General features: G+C 41.3%; 1 protein-coding gene across 1 annotated transcript in view; it reads left to right on the top strand.

Annotated features, from left to right (window-relative positions):
* Nucleotides 1-15390, top strand: part of LOC126531484 (uncharacterized) — a 65687-nt gene that overhangs the window by 38028 nt on the left and 12269 nt on the right. Inside the window, exons 22-27 of the mRNA XM_055071196.2 lie at nt 148-426; nt 1497-1784; nt 3758-3883; nt 10892-10999; nt 12328-12525; nt 14626-14723. Of these exons, the coding sequence (XP_054927171.1) occupies nt 148-426; nt 1497-1784; nt 3758-3883; nt 10892-10999; nt 12328-12525; nt 14626-14723 (1097 nt within the window). The remainder of the gene's footprint in view (nt 1-147; nt 427-1496; nt 1785-3757; nt 3884-10891; nt 11000-12327; nt 12526-14625; nt 14724-15390) is intronic.

Below are 15390 nucleotides of genomic sequence, written 5' to 3'. Positions count from 1 at the left end.
GCTTGGGATAGTGTGATTTCTTGCATGTTCGTGTGCAGCAGTGACTGGTTGCAATAGCTTGATATTTTTCTTCAATGCTCTGTATTGACCACTTTTTTTCTTCTCCCCTTTCACCTTTCTCCATCCCTCTTTCTGGGCTTCAATCAGGAGTTGCGCAGAAAGCCTCACGAAGATGTCAAAAGTCACATCCAGAAGATGGCCCATAAAATGTCGGAAGGTATTGCGTCCTGGTTGCAACGACTTCTTGGGTGTAGGCAGCCATCGGCAGAGATGAGAAGACACATCTACACCATTGGCCTCTTGCAGGCCCAGTACACATTCTGTTCCCACAGACTGTCCACTGACGAGGAGGTCAGTGACGACTCGTGCAGCGAGGATACGCTGGCTGCTCTATCGATGGCCACAGCAGAACTACAAGAATCGAAGGTTAGGGTGAAGTAATTTCTCAGTTTGTGGACTGTTCACATTCGGGCATTGGAGCAGTGCTATCATAGTTAGGATAAAAGTGTGCTTTTATAGTTAGAATAAAACAAAACAAATTGTTTTGCAGAAGATCCAGAGAAGTGCAAGTTAGTTTATCAGGTGCAGGATTTCACACTGAAACAGGGTAAAGCAGTGTGGAATTTTTACTGAAATTTGCATCATTGCTAGTGCACATTTGAAATAGTGAAGAAGAATATTGAAAAATTGTCTACTGAAAAATGATCAGAATACCTATTTTGGTGAATTGGTTTGTCGTGGCTTACAAACAGCACCAGAGAACACAATGGACAAATGGGGAGACAGCAAGACAATCACAATGTGCCAAATAACTGAAAGGTTATTTCTTGATTGCTCAGAATAAGTGCTTGCTTACGAGGGATAAAACAGAAGACACACCTCAGCACAAGGTTACAAAAAAAAATGAAAGGCAAGGCCGAAGATATGTCATCGTATCCCGATAGGAAGTACACATCCTTCACTGGTAACATAATGAGGCATGATGACAAATAATTACCCAGACTTTTACACGCTAAAGCGTCCATCATTTCTTTTGTCAGCCGGTGAGCATGTCTGCACAGAACAGAATTTTTTTCCAGCAAAGTTGTACGACCGCAGTCTTTACAGAGCAAGCTTAGATGTCCAGAGATTGCTTTCAGTAAAGTATTGTACCAGTGCTGTTTCAATTCATCATTCAAGCCTCTGATCCTACACTTTGTGATAATCTTGATGTCTCCTTGCTAGTCCTTCGTGTTACCTGGAACAATTTGTAAGCCATGAAAGATTATTCGCAGCCATCATCACTAGCACACAGCTCAAGCAATTAGTAGGACATATTAAGGATTATCTACCGAAGGATGGCTCAGCCGCTCAGCAAATTCTCTGCCACTAGCAACGAGTGCTCCTGCTCATTTAATCTTTAATTAGGACAGTGTCCTGTGTGCCCTACATATATAACACTGTATTTTTTCCCTTGTATTTTTTTTTTTTTTCCGTTCCTTTTAACTGTGCTGCAGGCGAGTGAAGTTGCTGACACCCTGGTCGAAGTCATGGCCCGGGTAGCTCACTTCAGGTCAAGGTCTCCAAAGCTGCTGTCGGCTACTTTTTCAGCACTGGGAAAGGGGATCTACACCCAACTTGCACTAAGTGCGGCCACTCAGCGAGTGGAGGCAGCCAGTGGCACTGTTTCTTTGACGCTGGAGAACTGCATTGCGGACAAGCATTACAAGCTCATGGAGATGTTCTTCCAGTCCTGCACATTGGAAGAATTGAAAGATATCCTTGGAGACCTTGTTTCAACTATAGTAAGAATTATTTATCACTTTTTTTTTATTGCTCAGCAAGCATACAAAATGCGAAATCATTTGTAGAACTGGAGAATGTGTGTGCACTATCTACTGTGAGACCATCTGTGATAGCTTAGTAACTGTGGTGTTCTTCTAAACTTAACGTTGCAGGTTCGATTCTAGGTTGCAGCAGCTGCAAAAATGCAAAATGTTCATATGTACTTATAGTAAGGTGCAGTTTAGAATCCCAGGAGGTTAAATTAATTCATAGCCATCTGCTAAGGTGTCTCCATAGCCTTTTTGTTGCTTTGAGATATTAAAACCCATGAATCAATCAATCGATTGATCAATCAGGATTGATCATGAGATTTCTAAGGTTGTTTAGATATCTGCTATTATGTACCCAGATGCACTCTCCTAGTTTCCTAGTTAAAAATTAATGTTTTGTGATTGACAAAAAGCACACTTCCCCCTTTTGTGGAAATTAATTTCTGGCTACACCACTGGCACCATCTCTGATGTAATTGGCTGTAGCACCACATAACTGCTTGTGTTGACTCTAGGGCCATGGTGCCTGCACTCTTTGAGAATACAAGCCTGGAGAATTACTTTAAGTCTAAAAAGTACACTTGTCATGTTTTTTGTAATTTTCATTCAAGAACCACTTTTGTGACCGCCTTTTATCCCATCAGTGGTCAAGGTATGTCCAGATAGTAGGAATCCTGAGATTATGGCAGTTCTAAAATATGTGGCCACAAAATGTGCTGCAAAATGCATTGGCTTACACTTTATTTTAGTTTGTCCTGTAGTAGATATGTGCAAGAGGCCTTTTATTATTATTATTATTATTATTATTATTATTATTATTATTATTATTATTATTATTATTATTATCATCATCATCATCATTTTTTTTTTTTTTTAATACTAGGAAGCAGTAATACAATATGGTGTATTTGTAGCTCATGTGGGAGGCAACTACTATCTTGAAATTGGTACTTTTATTTTCAGATATTGGGTTAAATGGCCATGACTATTCCTCTGACTAGCTTCAAGTTTGCACATGCAGCATATGCCGAAAGCTAGCAAACGTTTATTTTAAATTGCAATTTGCATTGCCCTTATGTGACCTCCTTAAGTAATCAATCTCAAAAAGGAAGAATCATGCTATCTGCTGCAGTAGTCTTTATTAAATATGTTTGTACATAATTTGAAAAATAAGGAGGCAAAAGGACAAAGACACCAAGAAGGTCATTAAGCTGCCTGTACCACCATAAGCACTAACAAACATATTGAGCACAAGCACAAACATGAAAATAAATTTCCATGTTAGTAATCATGGCTACATGAATTCTAGGGAACACTCGGGGTGTTTGCTTTCACATTTAATTTCATCTGTTGATTACAGCTGTAAAGAGCCATAATGTAGAAAGATATCTTGAGAATATTTGGGTATGATGAAGTTATTCACCATATTCACCAGTTATTTCTCAAACTTTGTCTTTGATGTACGCCATCTTTTAGTCCCTTTGTAAGTCATGTCTCTGCATCAATGATTTCACCATTTTATCCATCACTTGTTATACTTGAAAAGAAATCATGAGGCATCTCTTAGAGGTGAAGCTACTTTTCTTTTTATGGTTCTTATGAATGAAGCTTATTTTTTTTTTTTAATATATTTTATTCAAGATTTGACTTTTCATTGTAGTGTCAATGTTCATTTAGAATGTATGTATTTGGAAACTTAGTGGAAGTTTCAATATTTAATAATAACTTCTATGTCCATTAATTTTGTGCAAGAGATTTGTTTAGAAGCATCTGGGCCTATAACTGTCTAGGCTGGTATTCGACTCATTACAGGGAACACTATGGCAAACGATCCTTAGGAAATAATGAATAGTATTTTATGACAAAAATACAGTATAATGCAGCCTGCAGGTAGTTTTTACACGGGTGAACAGCTAGCGACTTGTTGGTTTCTTTGCCCACAGATGAAGGACGACGTGCAGTCAGTTTCCATGAAAGTGCACCTTCAAGTACTCCAGCTTGTTTGCTCGTGTGTGGACAACCAGAAGCAAGATGGAACCGCAAAAGACATCATGTCCATAATTCACAAGGTGAGTTGCTCTCCCTGAAGTACAAACCCACAGGGTCCCAATTGCTTCTCTTAAGATAGCGTGCCAGCTGGGGCTAGGTCAGTTGGGCATTGCTGACATCTAGCACAGTATATTGGAACACCGAACATGGCATTGAAAATTGGTCATTTTTTGTCCAAAGATTTTCTTCTGTTGTCTCATGTTGTCTTATAGCCTATGGCGTAAGAAATCACATGCTTTCTCTCGTTTCTGACGTTTGGCTTTCACAAACATACATTCGATAGTTGAAGTCGGTGGTACAGTTACGTAGCTGTGACAGAGATGGCTGGGTGTTCCAATGCAAGCACCACCTGATGCCATGTATACAGCAGAATATCGATGATACCAGGATGTCTACCAACCAGGAAAACTGGGAATTCTCAGGGATATTGAGTAATCTGGAAATACTCGGGGAAAACTCAGGGAATTCGTTATTCTATCACGAAAATTAGCTGTAATTTTATTCAAAGGTAACGAAAGTCACAGTAATGCTGGCTCGAGTAACAGAGAGGAATCGTTAACGAATGGCCTCTGACGCCGTGTCGTCGACTGGAGGAGTTGCTAGTGTACAGTCAACGACCGACTTTCCTGATGTCCAATAATTCAGGTGGCTTCGCAGCACCGCCTCGTACCCCATCGGGTCAGTGCATAAGAAATTCAGAAATTCCGGACTCAAAAGCCCTTCGCCGTCAGATTTTCCGGACTTTTTGCCATGACCGCAGGTCCGAAACGGCATTAATGAAAGTGACCACCGCCGCCATTTTGATTACCTCACATGCAGATCCACTAGCCTAGATCCGCAGGCCTAGCTGCTTTAATTTTCGGTGTTAAGCTGCTTGCCGTTCGGTACCATGTGTTTCATTGAAAGAATTCACCGCTGTCAGCAATCACACCGACAGCGCCTTTGTGGTCCTCGCGATTGGCTTCAAAGCTCAGAAAGCACAGCGTGTTGCATAATGTCGGTTCCTGAAAGTCAGCTTCACCTCAATACAGCATTGTTACGCTGTGAAGCCTTAAAGATATTTTATTCGTTGTGCATTTTACTAACCCCTCCCTTCTGTTTTCTTTCGGAATAAAGTAAACACTACTCCTTACTATTCAAACTGGATTAAAGGGCCCCTGAAACGATTTGGACAAATTTTGTAGACGCTTAGGGTACAGCTAAAGTTAATCATTCGCACCACAATTTGTGTGAAACGTCTCATATTAAGAGAGCTACGAACGATTACAAGTTACCCTCCTCCATAGTCCTGCATTTTCTCCTCATCTCGTTCGCCGAGTGATCAGGGCTAAGCTCCGCCTTCACTGGCTCTGCGTCATGATGGCACGTCGTGTCATCGACTTCCATTTCTACAGAAGCGAGTGCGCAAAGCCTCTCCAAACTCTCTGCCAGCTGCTTGGCAGATGACCCCAAGCGAGATTTATCAAAGCAGCATGTGTTACGAGCATTCTGTCACAGCGCCGAACGTGTCTGGTATTCTAGTAACCTCAGCCGAGCTGGGCGTTTCGACGGATGACTGGATGCATAAACTCAAGCTGATGAAGGAACTTTAACGTAGATGTACGTGAGCGGCCTGATCGATCTGCATGATCCAGCCACCTGTTAGCGCAGAGCTTAACCAGTCAAACAAAGCGCTAATATTGCTCTAACCAAATGTAAAACATTTTAAACATTTACAAAAAGAACATGTTAACGATTACACTCCTGCAAAAAATTTACACCAGCAGCAAAGAAGAATACATTTCGTTACTGCTACTGTGTGTGGTTGAGCTCTGTGCCACCAGGTGGCTGCACCGTGCAGACCATTCACATTTGTGCTTCTGTTCATCCCGTGAAACGACAAGGTCAAACTGTCAGGCCCTGCCCCTTGCGCTTGCGTTTACCCTAATACCAGACTCGCGAAACGCTATTGCGTTAGTATTCTTCCAGTGTAAAGTGACGGCCGCAAGCGCGCAAATCCTGGTGCTGATCGGATAGTGGCAGTTCGACGCGATGCAGTCAGTCCGCTCGGCTGCTACCTTGCAGAGGGACACCATATCACAGCTTGACATATTGCCAGTTGCTACGTTTGCAGTCCACAATGCAACAAAGTTTAATCATAGTGCTCGCGAAAAGACTGAGACCGACTCTGATCGCGGAGCTCTCGTCAAAATGGAGCACGTTGTAACACAAGCAGACGACACTTGCTGTGTGCCGGAAGTGCTTAAGTGTAGTGAGAAATTGTTCTTGTGCATTCTCTTTGTGTTACTTTCTTTTTATAGAAACAAATTAACTAACATTCCAACTATTACGAACATCATTTGTTCACTATAAAGGTGGAAAAATTGTCAATGACGCATCCTGGGCAGCCAATCAGATAGCTCGCCCTACAGATGTCAGTTGGGTGCTTTACGTCATATGGGTAGGGGCGGCTGAAAATTCTGCCGAGCAGTGTGCTGCAATTGGCAGCGATGTACATTTTTAAAACCTTATTATAAATTACATGCTTTACGCAGAGCACTTAGATGTGTCAATCCATGATCAGAAGGACCTACTCTAATGACTCAGTCCGTTTGTACAAAATCTTCAAAATCGTTTCAGGGTCCCTTCAAGTCGTCTTTTTTTTTTTCTTTTTTTCTTTTCTTTTTCTTTTTTGCATGCTTACTACAGAGTGACAGCATTGGGAGACATGGTGAGAGTGACAGCATTGGGAGACATGGTGTCATGACATAAAACAAAGTTCTCTTCACTCAGGGAATTTTGCAAAGGCACTCAGGGGAAACCTGGAAAACTCGGGGAATTTGGAAATGTCAACTTGGTAGACACCCTGGATACAGTCAATCCCAATATGGATTTTGGAATGGTACAAATTTTTCAAAAGTCCTGGCCTAAGTCCATTAGCTTACAACATGCTAAATTTCAAATGTTGCAAACTGCCTTCCGTGCCATTGTGGATGATACGAACAATCAAGCCGGCGCGCACTCCTTGGTAAAGCTGGCCAAAAGGCCTCAGTGCACTGGTAGACCGGCCACAGCAGAGCAACCACACTAATGCGCCAGTTGCATTCCCGTTGCCAGGGCAACCTACATCACTGTGTCATGACTCCACCCCTTCCCCAGCCACCTATCCCCCACCTACTCCCCAAGACGCTTTTGCTTTGTGCAGTATCATGCAATTTGTGGGCCATATTCAAACAGCTTTTAACTTTATTGGGAGCCGGCAATAGCACGTGACCCAGTCTTGCCACGTCAGCAAGGTCAGCGGCATTCACTACCATAGGTTGTCTTACCTCTCTATTACACGTCTTCTATCGTCCTTACTACTTAATGAAAATATGAAACTTCTATGGCACAATATGAAGTAGCTTCATTGGCGCAAAGAAAAGCAAACAGATTCTCTTATGTTGTGCAAATCATGCCCTTATCACCATCATGCAGCAGCTACGATGCAACTACGAAGGAAACTAGAGATAACCAGGCAGATCTTGAAATGTTGGCCTCAGAACGCGCGAAGTGCATAGCTTACTGCTGCCAAAATGTGTGCGATAAAAGCACTCCAGTGATTCAAATTAGCATCAGCTAATAGGAGCGCTCTCTGCACGCCATTTGACTGCAGCAGCGAATCACAATACTAGTTTTTTGTTTTAGCGCTCCCTTTTGTTGCATTTATTTCTACATGGAGAAATACAGTGTTGCTATCAGAATCTCCAATCTCTCACATTTACGGTGGTACCAAGACAGTGACGTACGTCGATGGAAAGCTGCACTCACGTGATCAGTGGTGTGATAGCACCTCCCAAAGCTCGATTTTCTTCCTGATTTTGAAGACAACCAATAAAAAAAATTCAATTTACTAAAATTCTGCTGCATACTGTATTTACTCAATTCTAACCCGCCTTCGATTGTAATGCTTTTCGGGACGAGAAATAATATATCCTTTACAGTACCACACACCTCATGCTTTCATACAGAAACACAACTATCTCTCATTTGAAAAAGCAAAGATTTACTCCGAATACACTAAAGTTGTGACAAATAAAGAAAGATGCAGTTTCGCCCGAAAGGTGAAGCATTGATTGCGGTAGCAAATTAGTAGACAGCTATACGAAGTAGGGATAGTAGTTTGATCGGCAGTGTAAACTTATAAGCATTCGCTTACTAACTAAATTAACAACCATGGTGTCATGAACAAGTCTCCCTCGATGACCACGGAAACTCGCTATCAAAACACTGAAGTGAGGAAGCACAGTACTAAGGGCAAGCAAACTGACTGTCGTGTCGTCTCTCGCTTCCACGCGAACTAAGTGACAAGAACACCACACACGAAGCTATCAGCCCTTGGTGCACCTAGACGTGTCGACTCTCTTCCCATTGCAAATCAAAAGATAGGGCTTGCATAGCATGTGGCCGCACCATGCACAGCAGCCACAGGAGTAGATCGCCCCCTTCTGTTTGCACCAGTCCCGCATGCAAGTTTCAGGAACTTCGAACGCCTGTGATACGGCCTGATTTCCGTCCGTCTCCGCACACACGATCACTTTCCTTTAAATGGGCCATCATGATGAACTTTGTCTTCACAGTTGGCACTTCCATGTTGATAGAGCAAATGCAGAAAACGGGAAGACAGATGATAGACAAGACGTACTACAGCATGTGTATTGAGGAAGCTACAGCAGCTAGGCTCGAAGCGTGTACGAGGCGGCTACTTTGAAACACCAATGGCGATATGGTAACGCAGATTTAGGGTTGTACTCGATTCTAACGCGCACACAACTTTTTGGATCCATTTTATCATGAAAAAAGTGCGCGTTAGATTCGAGTAAATACAATACTTCTTACAAATATTTCACCATGAGATATGGATAAGTTTAGGATTGCGGGAAAAAGAATTTAAAAAATTGGTAATTTTTGGTAGTCAGTCTGTTCATTGCAGTGCCCGCCAATAATTTTCTGGTCTTTGAAGTTTTTGGGCAATTCAAGTTTTAGATAACACAATTTTTTTTTTTTGCTGTCCTGAGACATTCGTATAATCCAGGTTCTACTGTAACTCTGTCTCAAGAGGATCTTGCTTCTTTCTCTTTGGCTTCAGTATGTCAGCGCATGCGGACCAGTGGCACACTTGTCCATGCAGTCTGCGACCTGTAGAAGACTTTCAAGTCAGCTTTCTTACACAGCACTAGCATGAGCACGTGTAATCGTTTAGACGCTTTTTCGTTAGCAGGACTGCACCCACAAATTATTTACTTGGTGTTGATGTCTGGCATAAGCATACCTTATTTGCTTGGGTTCCTTGCATGACAAGTCAAGCTTCCTTGATTAATATGTATGTCTCATGGAGGAACTATTGTTCATGCTTGTATTAGCTGGCTGACTTGCAAAAAAGGAGCAATAAATGTCCTTTGGTACTGAAAGCACCTCAGACCCAAAAAGTTTGGATGAATGTCTGCCACACAATTACAAAAGAGTAGTTGCTCATTTATGGTGACCAGCTGGAACAGTCTGATAGCCTTTGCAAAATAGCATCAAATATGATGTGTCACTTGTCTAAACATAACCCAAAACGAGCTGAACATTTGTCCAGGAATTCTTCTTAAAGATATAGTCCGGTTGAGTTAATATGTGGACTATACCTAAAATATCTTTAGGGTATATTAAATGAAGGCTTAATCTTTTTTTCAATGTTGCAAAATATGGTTTAAGAAAAGCTGGTTATCATCATTGAAGAAAACACATTTTCATTCTTGGCAGTTATAATAGTATAGTTTCAAAGCTCCTCATCATGTTTTTGACAAGTGTTATGCTTCTATGAATATGTCATCTTGGGTTGAAAATTCTAGCCATCAGAAAGCATTACAAGTGTGAATAACAACAAAGCCCTAAAACCTATGACAAGCAATAAATAATTCAACAGGTGACTTGGCAAAAATGTCGTGCTAAACTCTGCTTATAGCTAAGCGTAACTGGTTAGCCTGTACTCATATTTTATCATCATGTCCACTGTCATGCTACAGATCACTTGCAAACTGTACTCTTCCTTGGATAGCGAAGGTGGAAAAACTGTAATGCACATATTCATACTTGCCTGTTCTATATAATGGTACTGTATAATGGTTTCTGGTTTCCTTTTTGCTTTTAGATGTGACAAAGCAATTTTGTCTAATGGGAATCAGACTAGAACTAGTGGTTGAAATAATGCAGAAAGGCAAAGGAAGAACTGACAATTGTTCATGATGCCATTTGATGGTACACTGTCGCCCTTATAGTGCTTAAACTTGCAACAGCGCAAGATCAACTCTGTTAATGCTTATTGCTTGTGCTTAGTGTGGCTAATCTTAAGATGGGAGGTGGGGTTTAGAAAACAGTTTCATTCTTTGAAATGTGCTGAAAACGTGTACTCCCTCTTGTTCTAACTTTATGCGAGCTTCCTTTGAATAATATTTTGCAGAGACTTGCAAAATATCACCTCCTGAAATTTCGTTAATCAGGGTACCAATGGCTTCTGTTTGATTCAAGGAATGCAATAAGACCAACCTTATTGCTCTGCCTTACCTAGAACAAGAGTTGCGGGACTTCAGAATTAGTCACCAGTAAAACACTTCTTCGAGTTTCAAATTCAATACCTCGCCACTCATGTTCTAGGTAAGGAAGAGCAATAAGGTTGGTCTTATTGCATTCCTTGAATCATACAGAAACCATTGATACCCTATTTAGTGAAATCTAAGGAACAGATATTTGGAAATCTGTGTTGAAGATGATTAAAAGAAGCTTGCGTAAAATTTGAACCAATGTAGATAAACGAACATGAACCTTATATTCAAAGTAAGCACATAATATTACTATACGTACAAGTTTTCATCACCATACCTCAAAGAATAAATATTTTAAAATTTAGTGGCCTAGGATTTACATACCCCCTTAACATTGGAAAGCATGAGCTTCAGAGGGGAGGAAAGAAAGGTGCATTTGACCCAATTAGTAATACTGTTCTTTTCTTTCTGCATTCTTTTCAGATTATCGAGTACTTCGCTGTCATCCTGAGTATATATGACATTTCCGAACACCCAGAGGTTGTTGTATATGTTCTCAAGTTTTTTTCAACGCTGTTGACTATGAGAAGAGTGAGTGAAGGATTTACATACAGCAACTGCTACAAAAATTGCCGCTTCAGAGAATTCATTTTACACATATTCTCTCGTTTCTGCTTACTGCTGTGTGCTTGGAAAAGGAAGAAGTAAATTCTTTTTAGAACTACTTATGTGGTGGAAATCCTGTAGCTTAAAGCTTGTGGCGAACCTGCTGTCATAAACCTGTAGAGAAAGAAGAGCTTAAATGATGTGTCAGTGAGGTCAGTGAGGAAAAAAGCAATGTTCTTACCCTACAAAATGCTCAGTTTTACCTGTGAAAGCACTTAAAATTACCTATTTTGCCATTCACCATTCCGAAATCATTTATCAGAGCCAGGTCATATTGGTCTTGTTTGAAAAAGCATCTTTTCTGGCCTGCTTACCTACCAAATTTTCTGCATACAGGAGAATAAAATGCTTTTCTCACATGGTAATTAGTTTTCTCCACTTTTTTTTAAAACAACTCTTATTGGTCATCAGCAATACTCCAAGAGGCATAGTTACTCTCCTAATCATCCTAATTTAATCACTTTTTTTCTATCTTATACTGAGGCTACCAAAGAGTGTAGTAAGTCTAAAATACCATGTTTATGTGCCCTGCAGCTTTCTGAAATTTTGAGGAATAAAAGAAAGAATAATTCCTATTTCAAGTTGCAACTTATAACATTCATAACATAGAGGCAGAACATAGAGGACATAGAGGCAGAAACATGAAACAGTGCCTATTGCACTCCTTGAGTATTCAGGAATATAATCACAGAAGTTTTAGATTGGTTACTGTAAAGCATTTTTTGTCAGTCATCCCAAAAATTTCAAACAGAAAACATTGCATAACATATTTTCTCCATTACATACTGAAAATCTAGCAGCACATTAGCAACTAGCACATTAGATTACCTATTACCTGTAAATTTCATTCCTTACTGGCAATGATAATGATGAATGAACTTTGTTGAGAGCAGACGAGGTTGTTAGGTTGCCTTTTATGAGGGTGGCCACCACAGTCCCGGAAGCCATGCGGCCTGGCCTGCTTTGCCCTGTTCACCAGCTGACACTGGTGATCAGCATTGAGGCTTGCCCAGTTATCTGCTCTTCGAAGCCCAAATGTGAGAAAGGAAATAAATCTGTGACATCACACTGACGTACTGGCACCGTGTTTCTGGTGTGAACGTCAAGAAAAGAAAGTTTGGCCTTCATTTGCTGCAGTATTATTTACCTTTTTTTTTTTTTCACCAAATGAATGAAAATGTGATTTTGAAATAATAATTTGCCAGTCTGAACTGATTTGCTGTTGCACTGATTATTTAACTTTTCTCTTCCAGGTTGTTCTCTCCCATCGAGGTGGTGTGGTGATCCTGCAGTCCCTGAGCAGCCTCAACCTTCTGCATCTGTGGGGCAGAAGCCAGGAACATTTCTGCCAGTCTGTTATGGCTGCTTCTAGGCTGCTGAGCATCTTTCTCAGCAAGAGGATAGTGATGGTTGTCGGTTGCACAGTGGCCTACCAAAGCTGCATTTCCCATATCCTTTTTAAATATAAGAAGATTGTTTGCCTATTCCCAGTAATTTTGCCTGGTTGGCTGGGTATCTACCCGGCCTCAAAATGATTACTGTCTAAGAAATAAATTATGAAAATTTAGTGCCGCACGAGGAATCGAGCCCAGTCTTGGAGCATGCTAAGTGAGTAACTATCCTCGAGGCCATGTTAACAGCGATGCCAGGTGTCTCGATAGCACTCGCATTGTATGATCATTCAGATCACTCGACACAACACTCAACACAACACATGTTCGGACCAATGTCAGATGTATCAAAAGAAGAAGAAACAAATAGTTTCCAAAATTCCAAGTACCGACCTCAAGTACATGTAGTGCCAGATTTTGTATTTGTGAGGGGTATACAGTAGAATCTTGTTCATACAATCCTGTTACGAATGATTTTCTGGCACCAGCATTTGCAATCGAGAGCACAAGAGTAGACATAATAAGGTTACGCTTCTTTTTTACCAGATAATATGTTCCCAGAAATCACGATCTTCCAGTACCAGTGTTCAATACATCACAAAACTATGATAGTATCATAAGTTTTCCGGCTGCTAGATCTCACGTAAAGAAGGAGACGTGCTAGGTGCACACGGTTCATAACAGTAGCCACCCACAGCAGCAGCTTCCCTGCAATACTCGCCAGTCTGTCGCATGTGGAAATGCTGGCACACACTTAGTTTGGTGGGTCGTCACTTGCTGCATTCACAGCTGTCGCCGCCAGCCCTATTCTGATAAGCATCTTCACCAATCTGTTTCACAGCACGTGGAGTGTAGTGCCGTGCAAAGCACGATGCACGCTTTTAATAGGCGATAACCCAAATGCACCGTCATTTCCCTGCTGCAGGCGGCATGAAGTGAGCATCCTGTTTTACTCTGGCTGCATCGTAGGCATCATATTCTGGCCCTGCCCACCAGGAGGGGGGGAGGGGTGCTCGATTTTGTTTTGGTTTCCCGTCGTCTTAAAAGACTATGCAATAAGAAAATGACAATATGCATCTCGGGTTGCTCGGACCCCACCAGCGTGTTGGCATGTCGAACCACACCAGATCAGCACACACTGGCATCTTGTGCTGCAACAATTTGCCACATTGAGTGGGCAAACACATCAAAACTTCCAGCCAGAATGCCCTGCTCGAAGAAGCTGCTGACCCAAGCCAAATTTGAGGAGCACAATCCTAAGCTTACCAAAGCCACAACAATGTGTCTCTGGTCGCTTGGGCCCCACCAGCATGACACGCGTCAGCATCTCGTGATGCAATGATTTGCGCAACGCTTCGCTTTTACATACTTTTCACCTACAGTTGAGTCTGTCGAATTATTTAACGACATTGAATTTTATGTTTTCTCAGTTAGTAAGCTTTCCCCATTATTTTTTCCAAAACTTGTGAATGAGGTTCCACTGCACAACATTTCAAATTGCTTACGTACACATCAAACTTCAGCACGCCGTCCCGTGAGAGCTGTCTTGGGCACAGCAGATGAAGTGAAAAAGGATTTAATGTAGGTTGAATAAAGTGTGTGTATGTGTTGTGCAGATGCTCTCACATATCATAGACAATCATCGTAGATGGATTCAGTTTGAATTTTTTCTATCAGTCCTCTCTCTAACTTTTTTTTGCATCAGATGCTCAGGAATTAGCATACGGTGGATGTATTTGCTCCAAATATGCTGTAGACGTCTTTTCATTCGTATTTTTGCACACCTAGTTATACTCACTTACAGCCTGATAGCCATGGTCGTAATCTAAAGATAATTGTGCCCTTGCAGAAGAAACAAAATGTGGTATGGTGATGAATCTGTTCAAAGTGGTAGTGTGGAAGACATTATAGCATTCTGGAGTCAGAAATTACTGCTGAGTGAGGTAAACGATTAGACCTGTGACAAGTTTGGCTGAAAGTGTATATGTGTGTGTCTTTCTTTCTCCTGCTGTTTCATTGCTTAAGATTTGTCCCTTTATTCCCATGTTTTCTTTCGTCAGTTATTTTTGCAACACTGGGTAAAGGAAATTGGTACTGCTTGACTCTCGTGCCCTAAGAATCTTCCAGTTTTTGCCTTGACTGCCTCAATGACATTCACATCTTCTCAAGAGCGTCATCAAAGTGGGTGGATCTGAGCACTTGAAAAGTGACCCAGTTGTGGCCTATCAGCTGCACATGTGTGCCCTTTCCTTGGAAAGGTGAGCACGGAATCTGCACTGGGGTCCTTCTTGTTTTAGCTTTATAATTGCAAAGGTCTCACAAAATCTGCAGTGAACTCTGGATCTCGCAAAATGTGCACCCGGCTGCCTTAGCGCCAGTGTAGACAGTCTGCACTTAATTAAACTGGGCTGTAGAGGAGGTATTTTGAGTACTGCAGTAGCATTGTGACTTACTCCATACACTTATTTGGTAACTACATGCACTGATTGGCTCAATGCTTACATTGTGAATTTGGATAGCATTGTAGATTCGTGTCACCTTGAGGGGACCCCAAAACTTTTTTGATGGACTTGTTCAAGTGCAATAAATTGGTAGAGCAGGTAATTATGGACACATGAGTCACGCTTATGCGCTGTATGTAAATTATGCACGTGATAATGTGGCTTGAAAGGTTGTGTGACACTCTTATTCACAGTGACACTACTCTGAATTTTTTGTCCATCTCTCTATGATTACACTCACCGTGGTTTTTATTTTCTTAATTTTTTTATTTGTACATACTGCAGCCCTATTGGGCTGTTGCAGGAGTGGGTATGAAAAGCAGAACAATGGCAAATAACAAAGACAATATAAACAATACAGACTCAATGAGAATAACAGCCTACTCAGTGGTTGCTAAAAATAAGCTTAAAGGCAGAGATCTAG

This window comes from Dermacentor andersoni, chromosome 5 (genome assembly GCF_023375885.2).
Source record: "Dermacentor andersoni chromosome 5, qqDerAnde1_hic_scaffold, whole genome shotgun sequence".
NCBI classification, from domain to species: Eukaryota; Metazoa; Arthropoda; class Arachnida; order Ixodida; family Ixodidae; genus Dermacentor; species Dermacentor andersoni.
The sequence above is the reverse complement of the archived record's forward strand: the minus strand, read 5'-3'. Positions and strand labels throughout refer to the sequence as shown.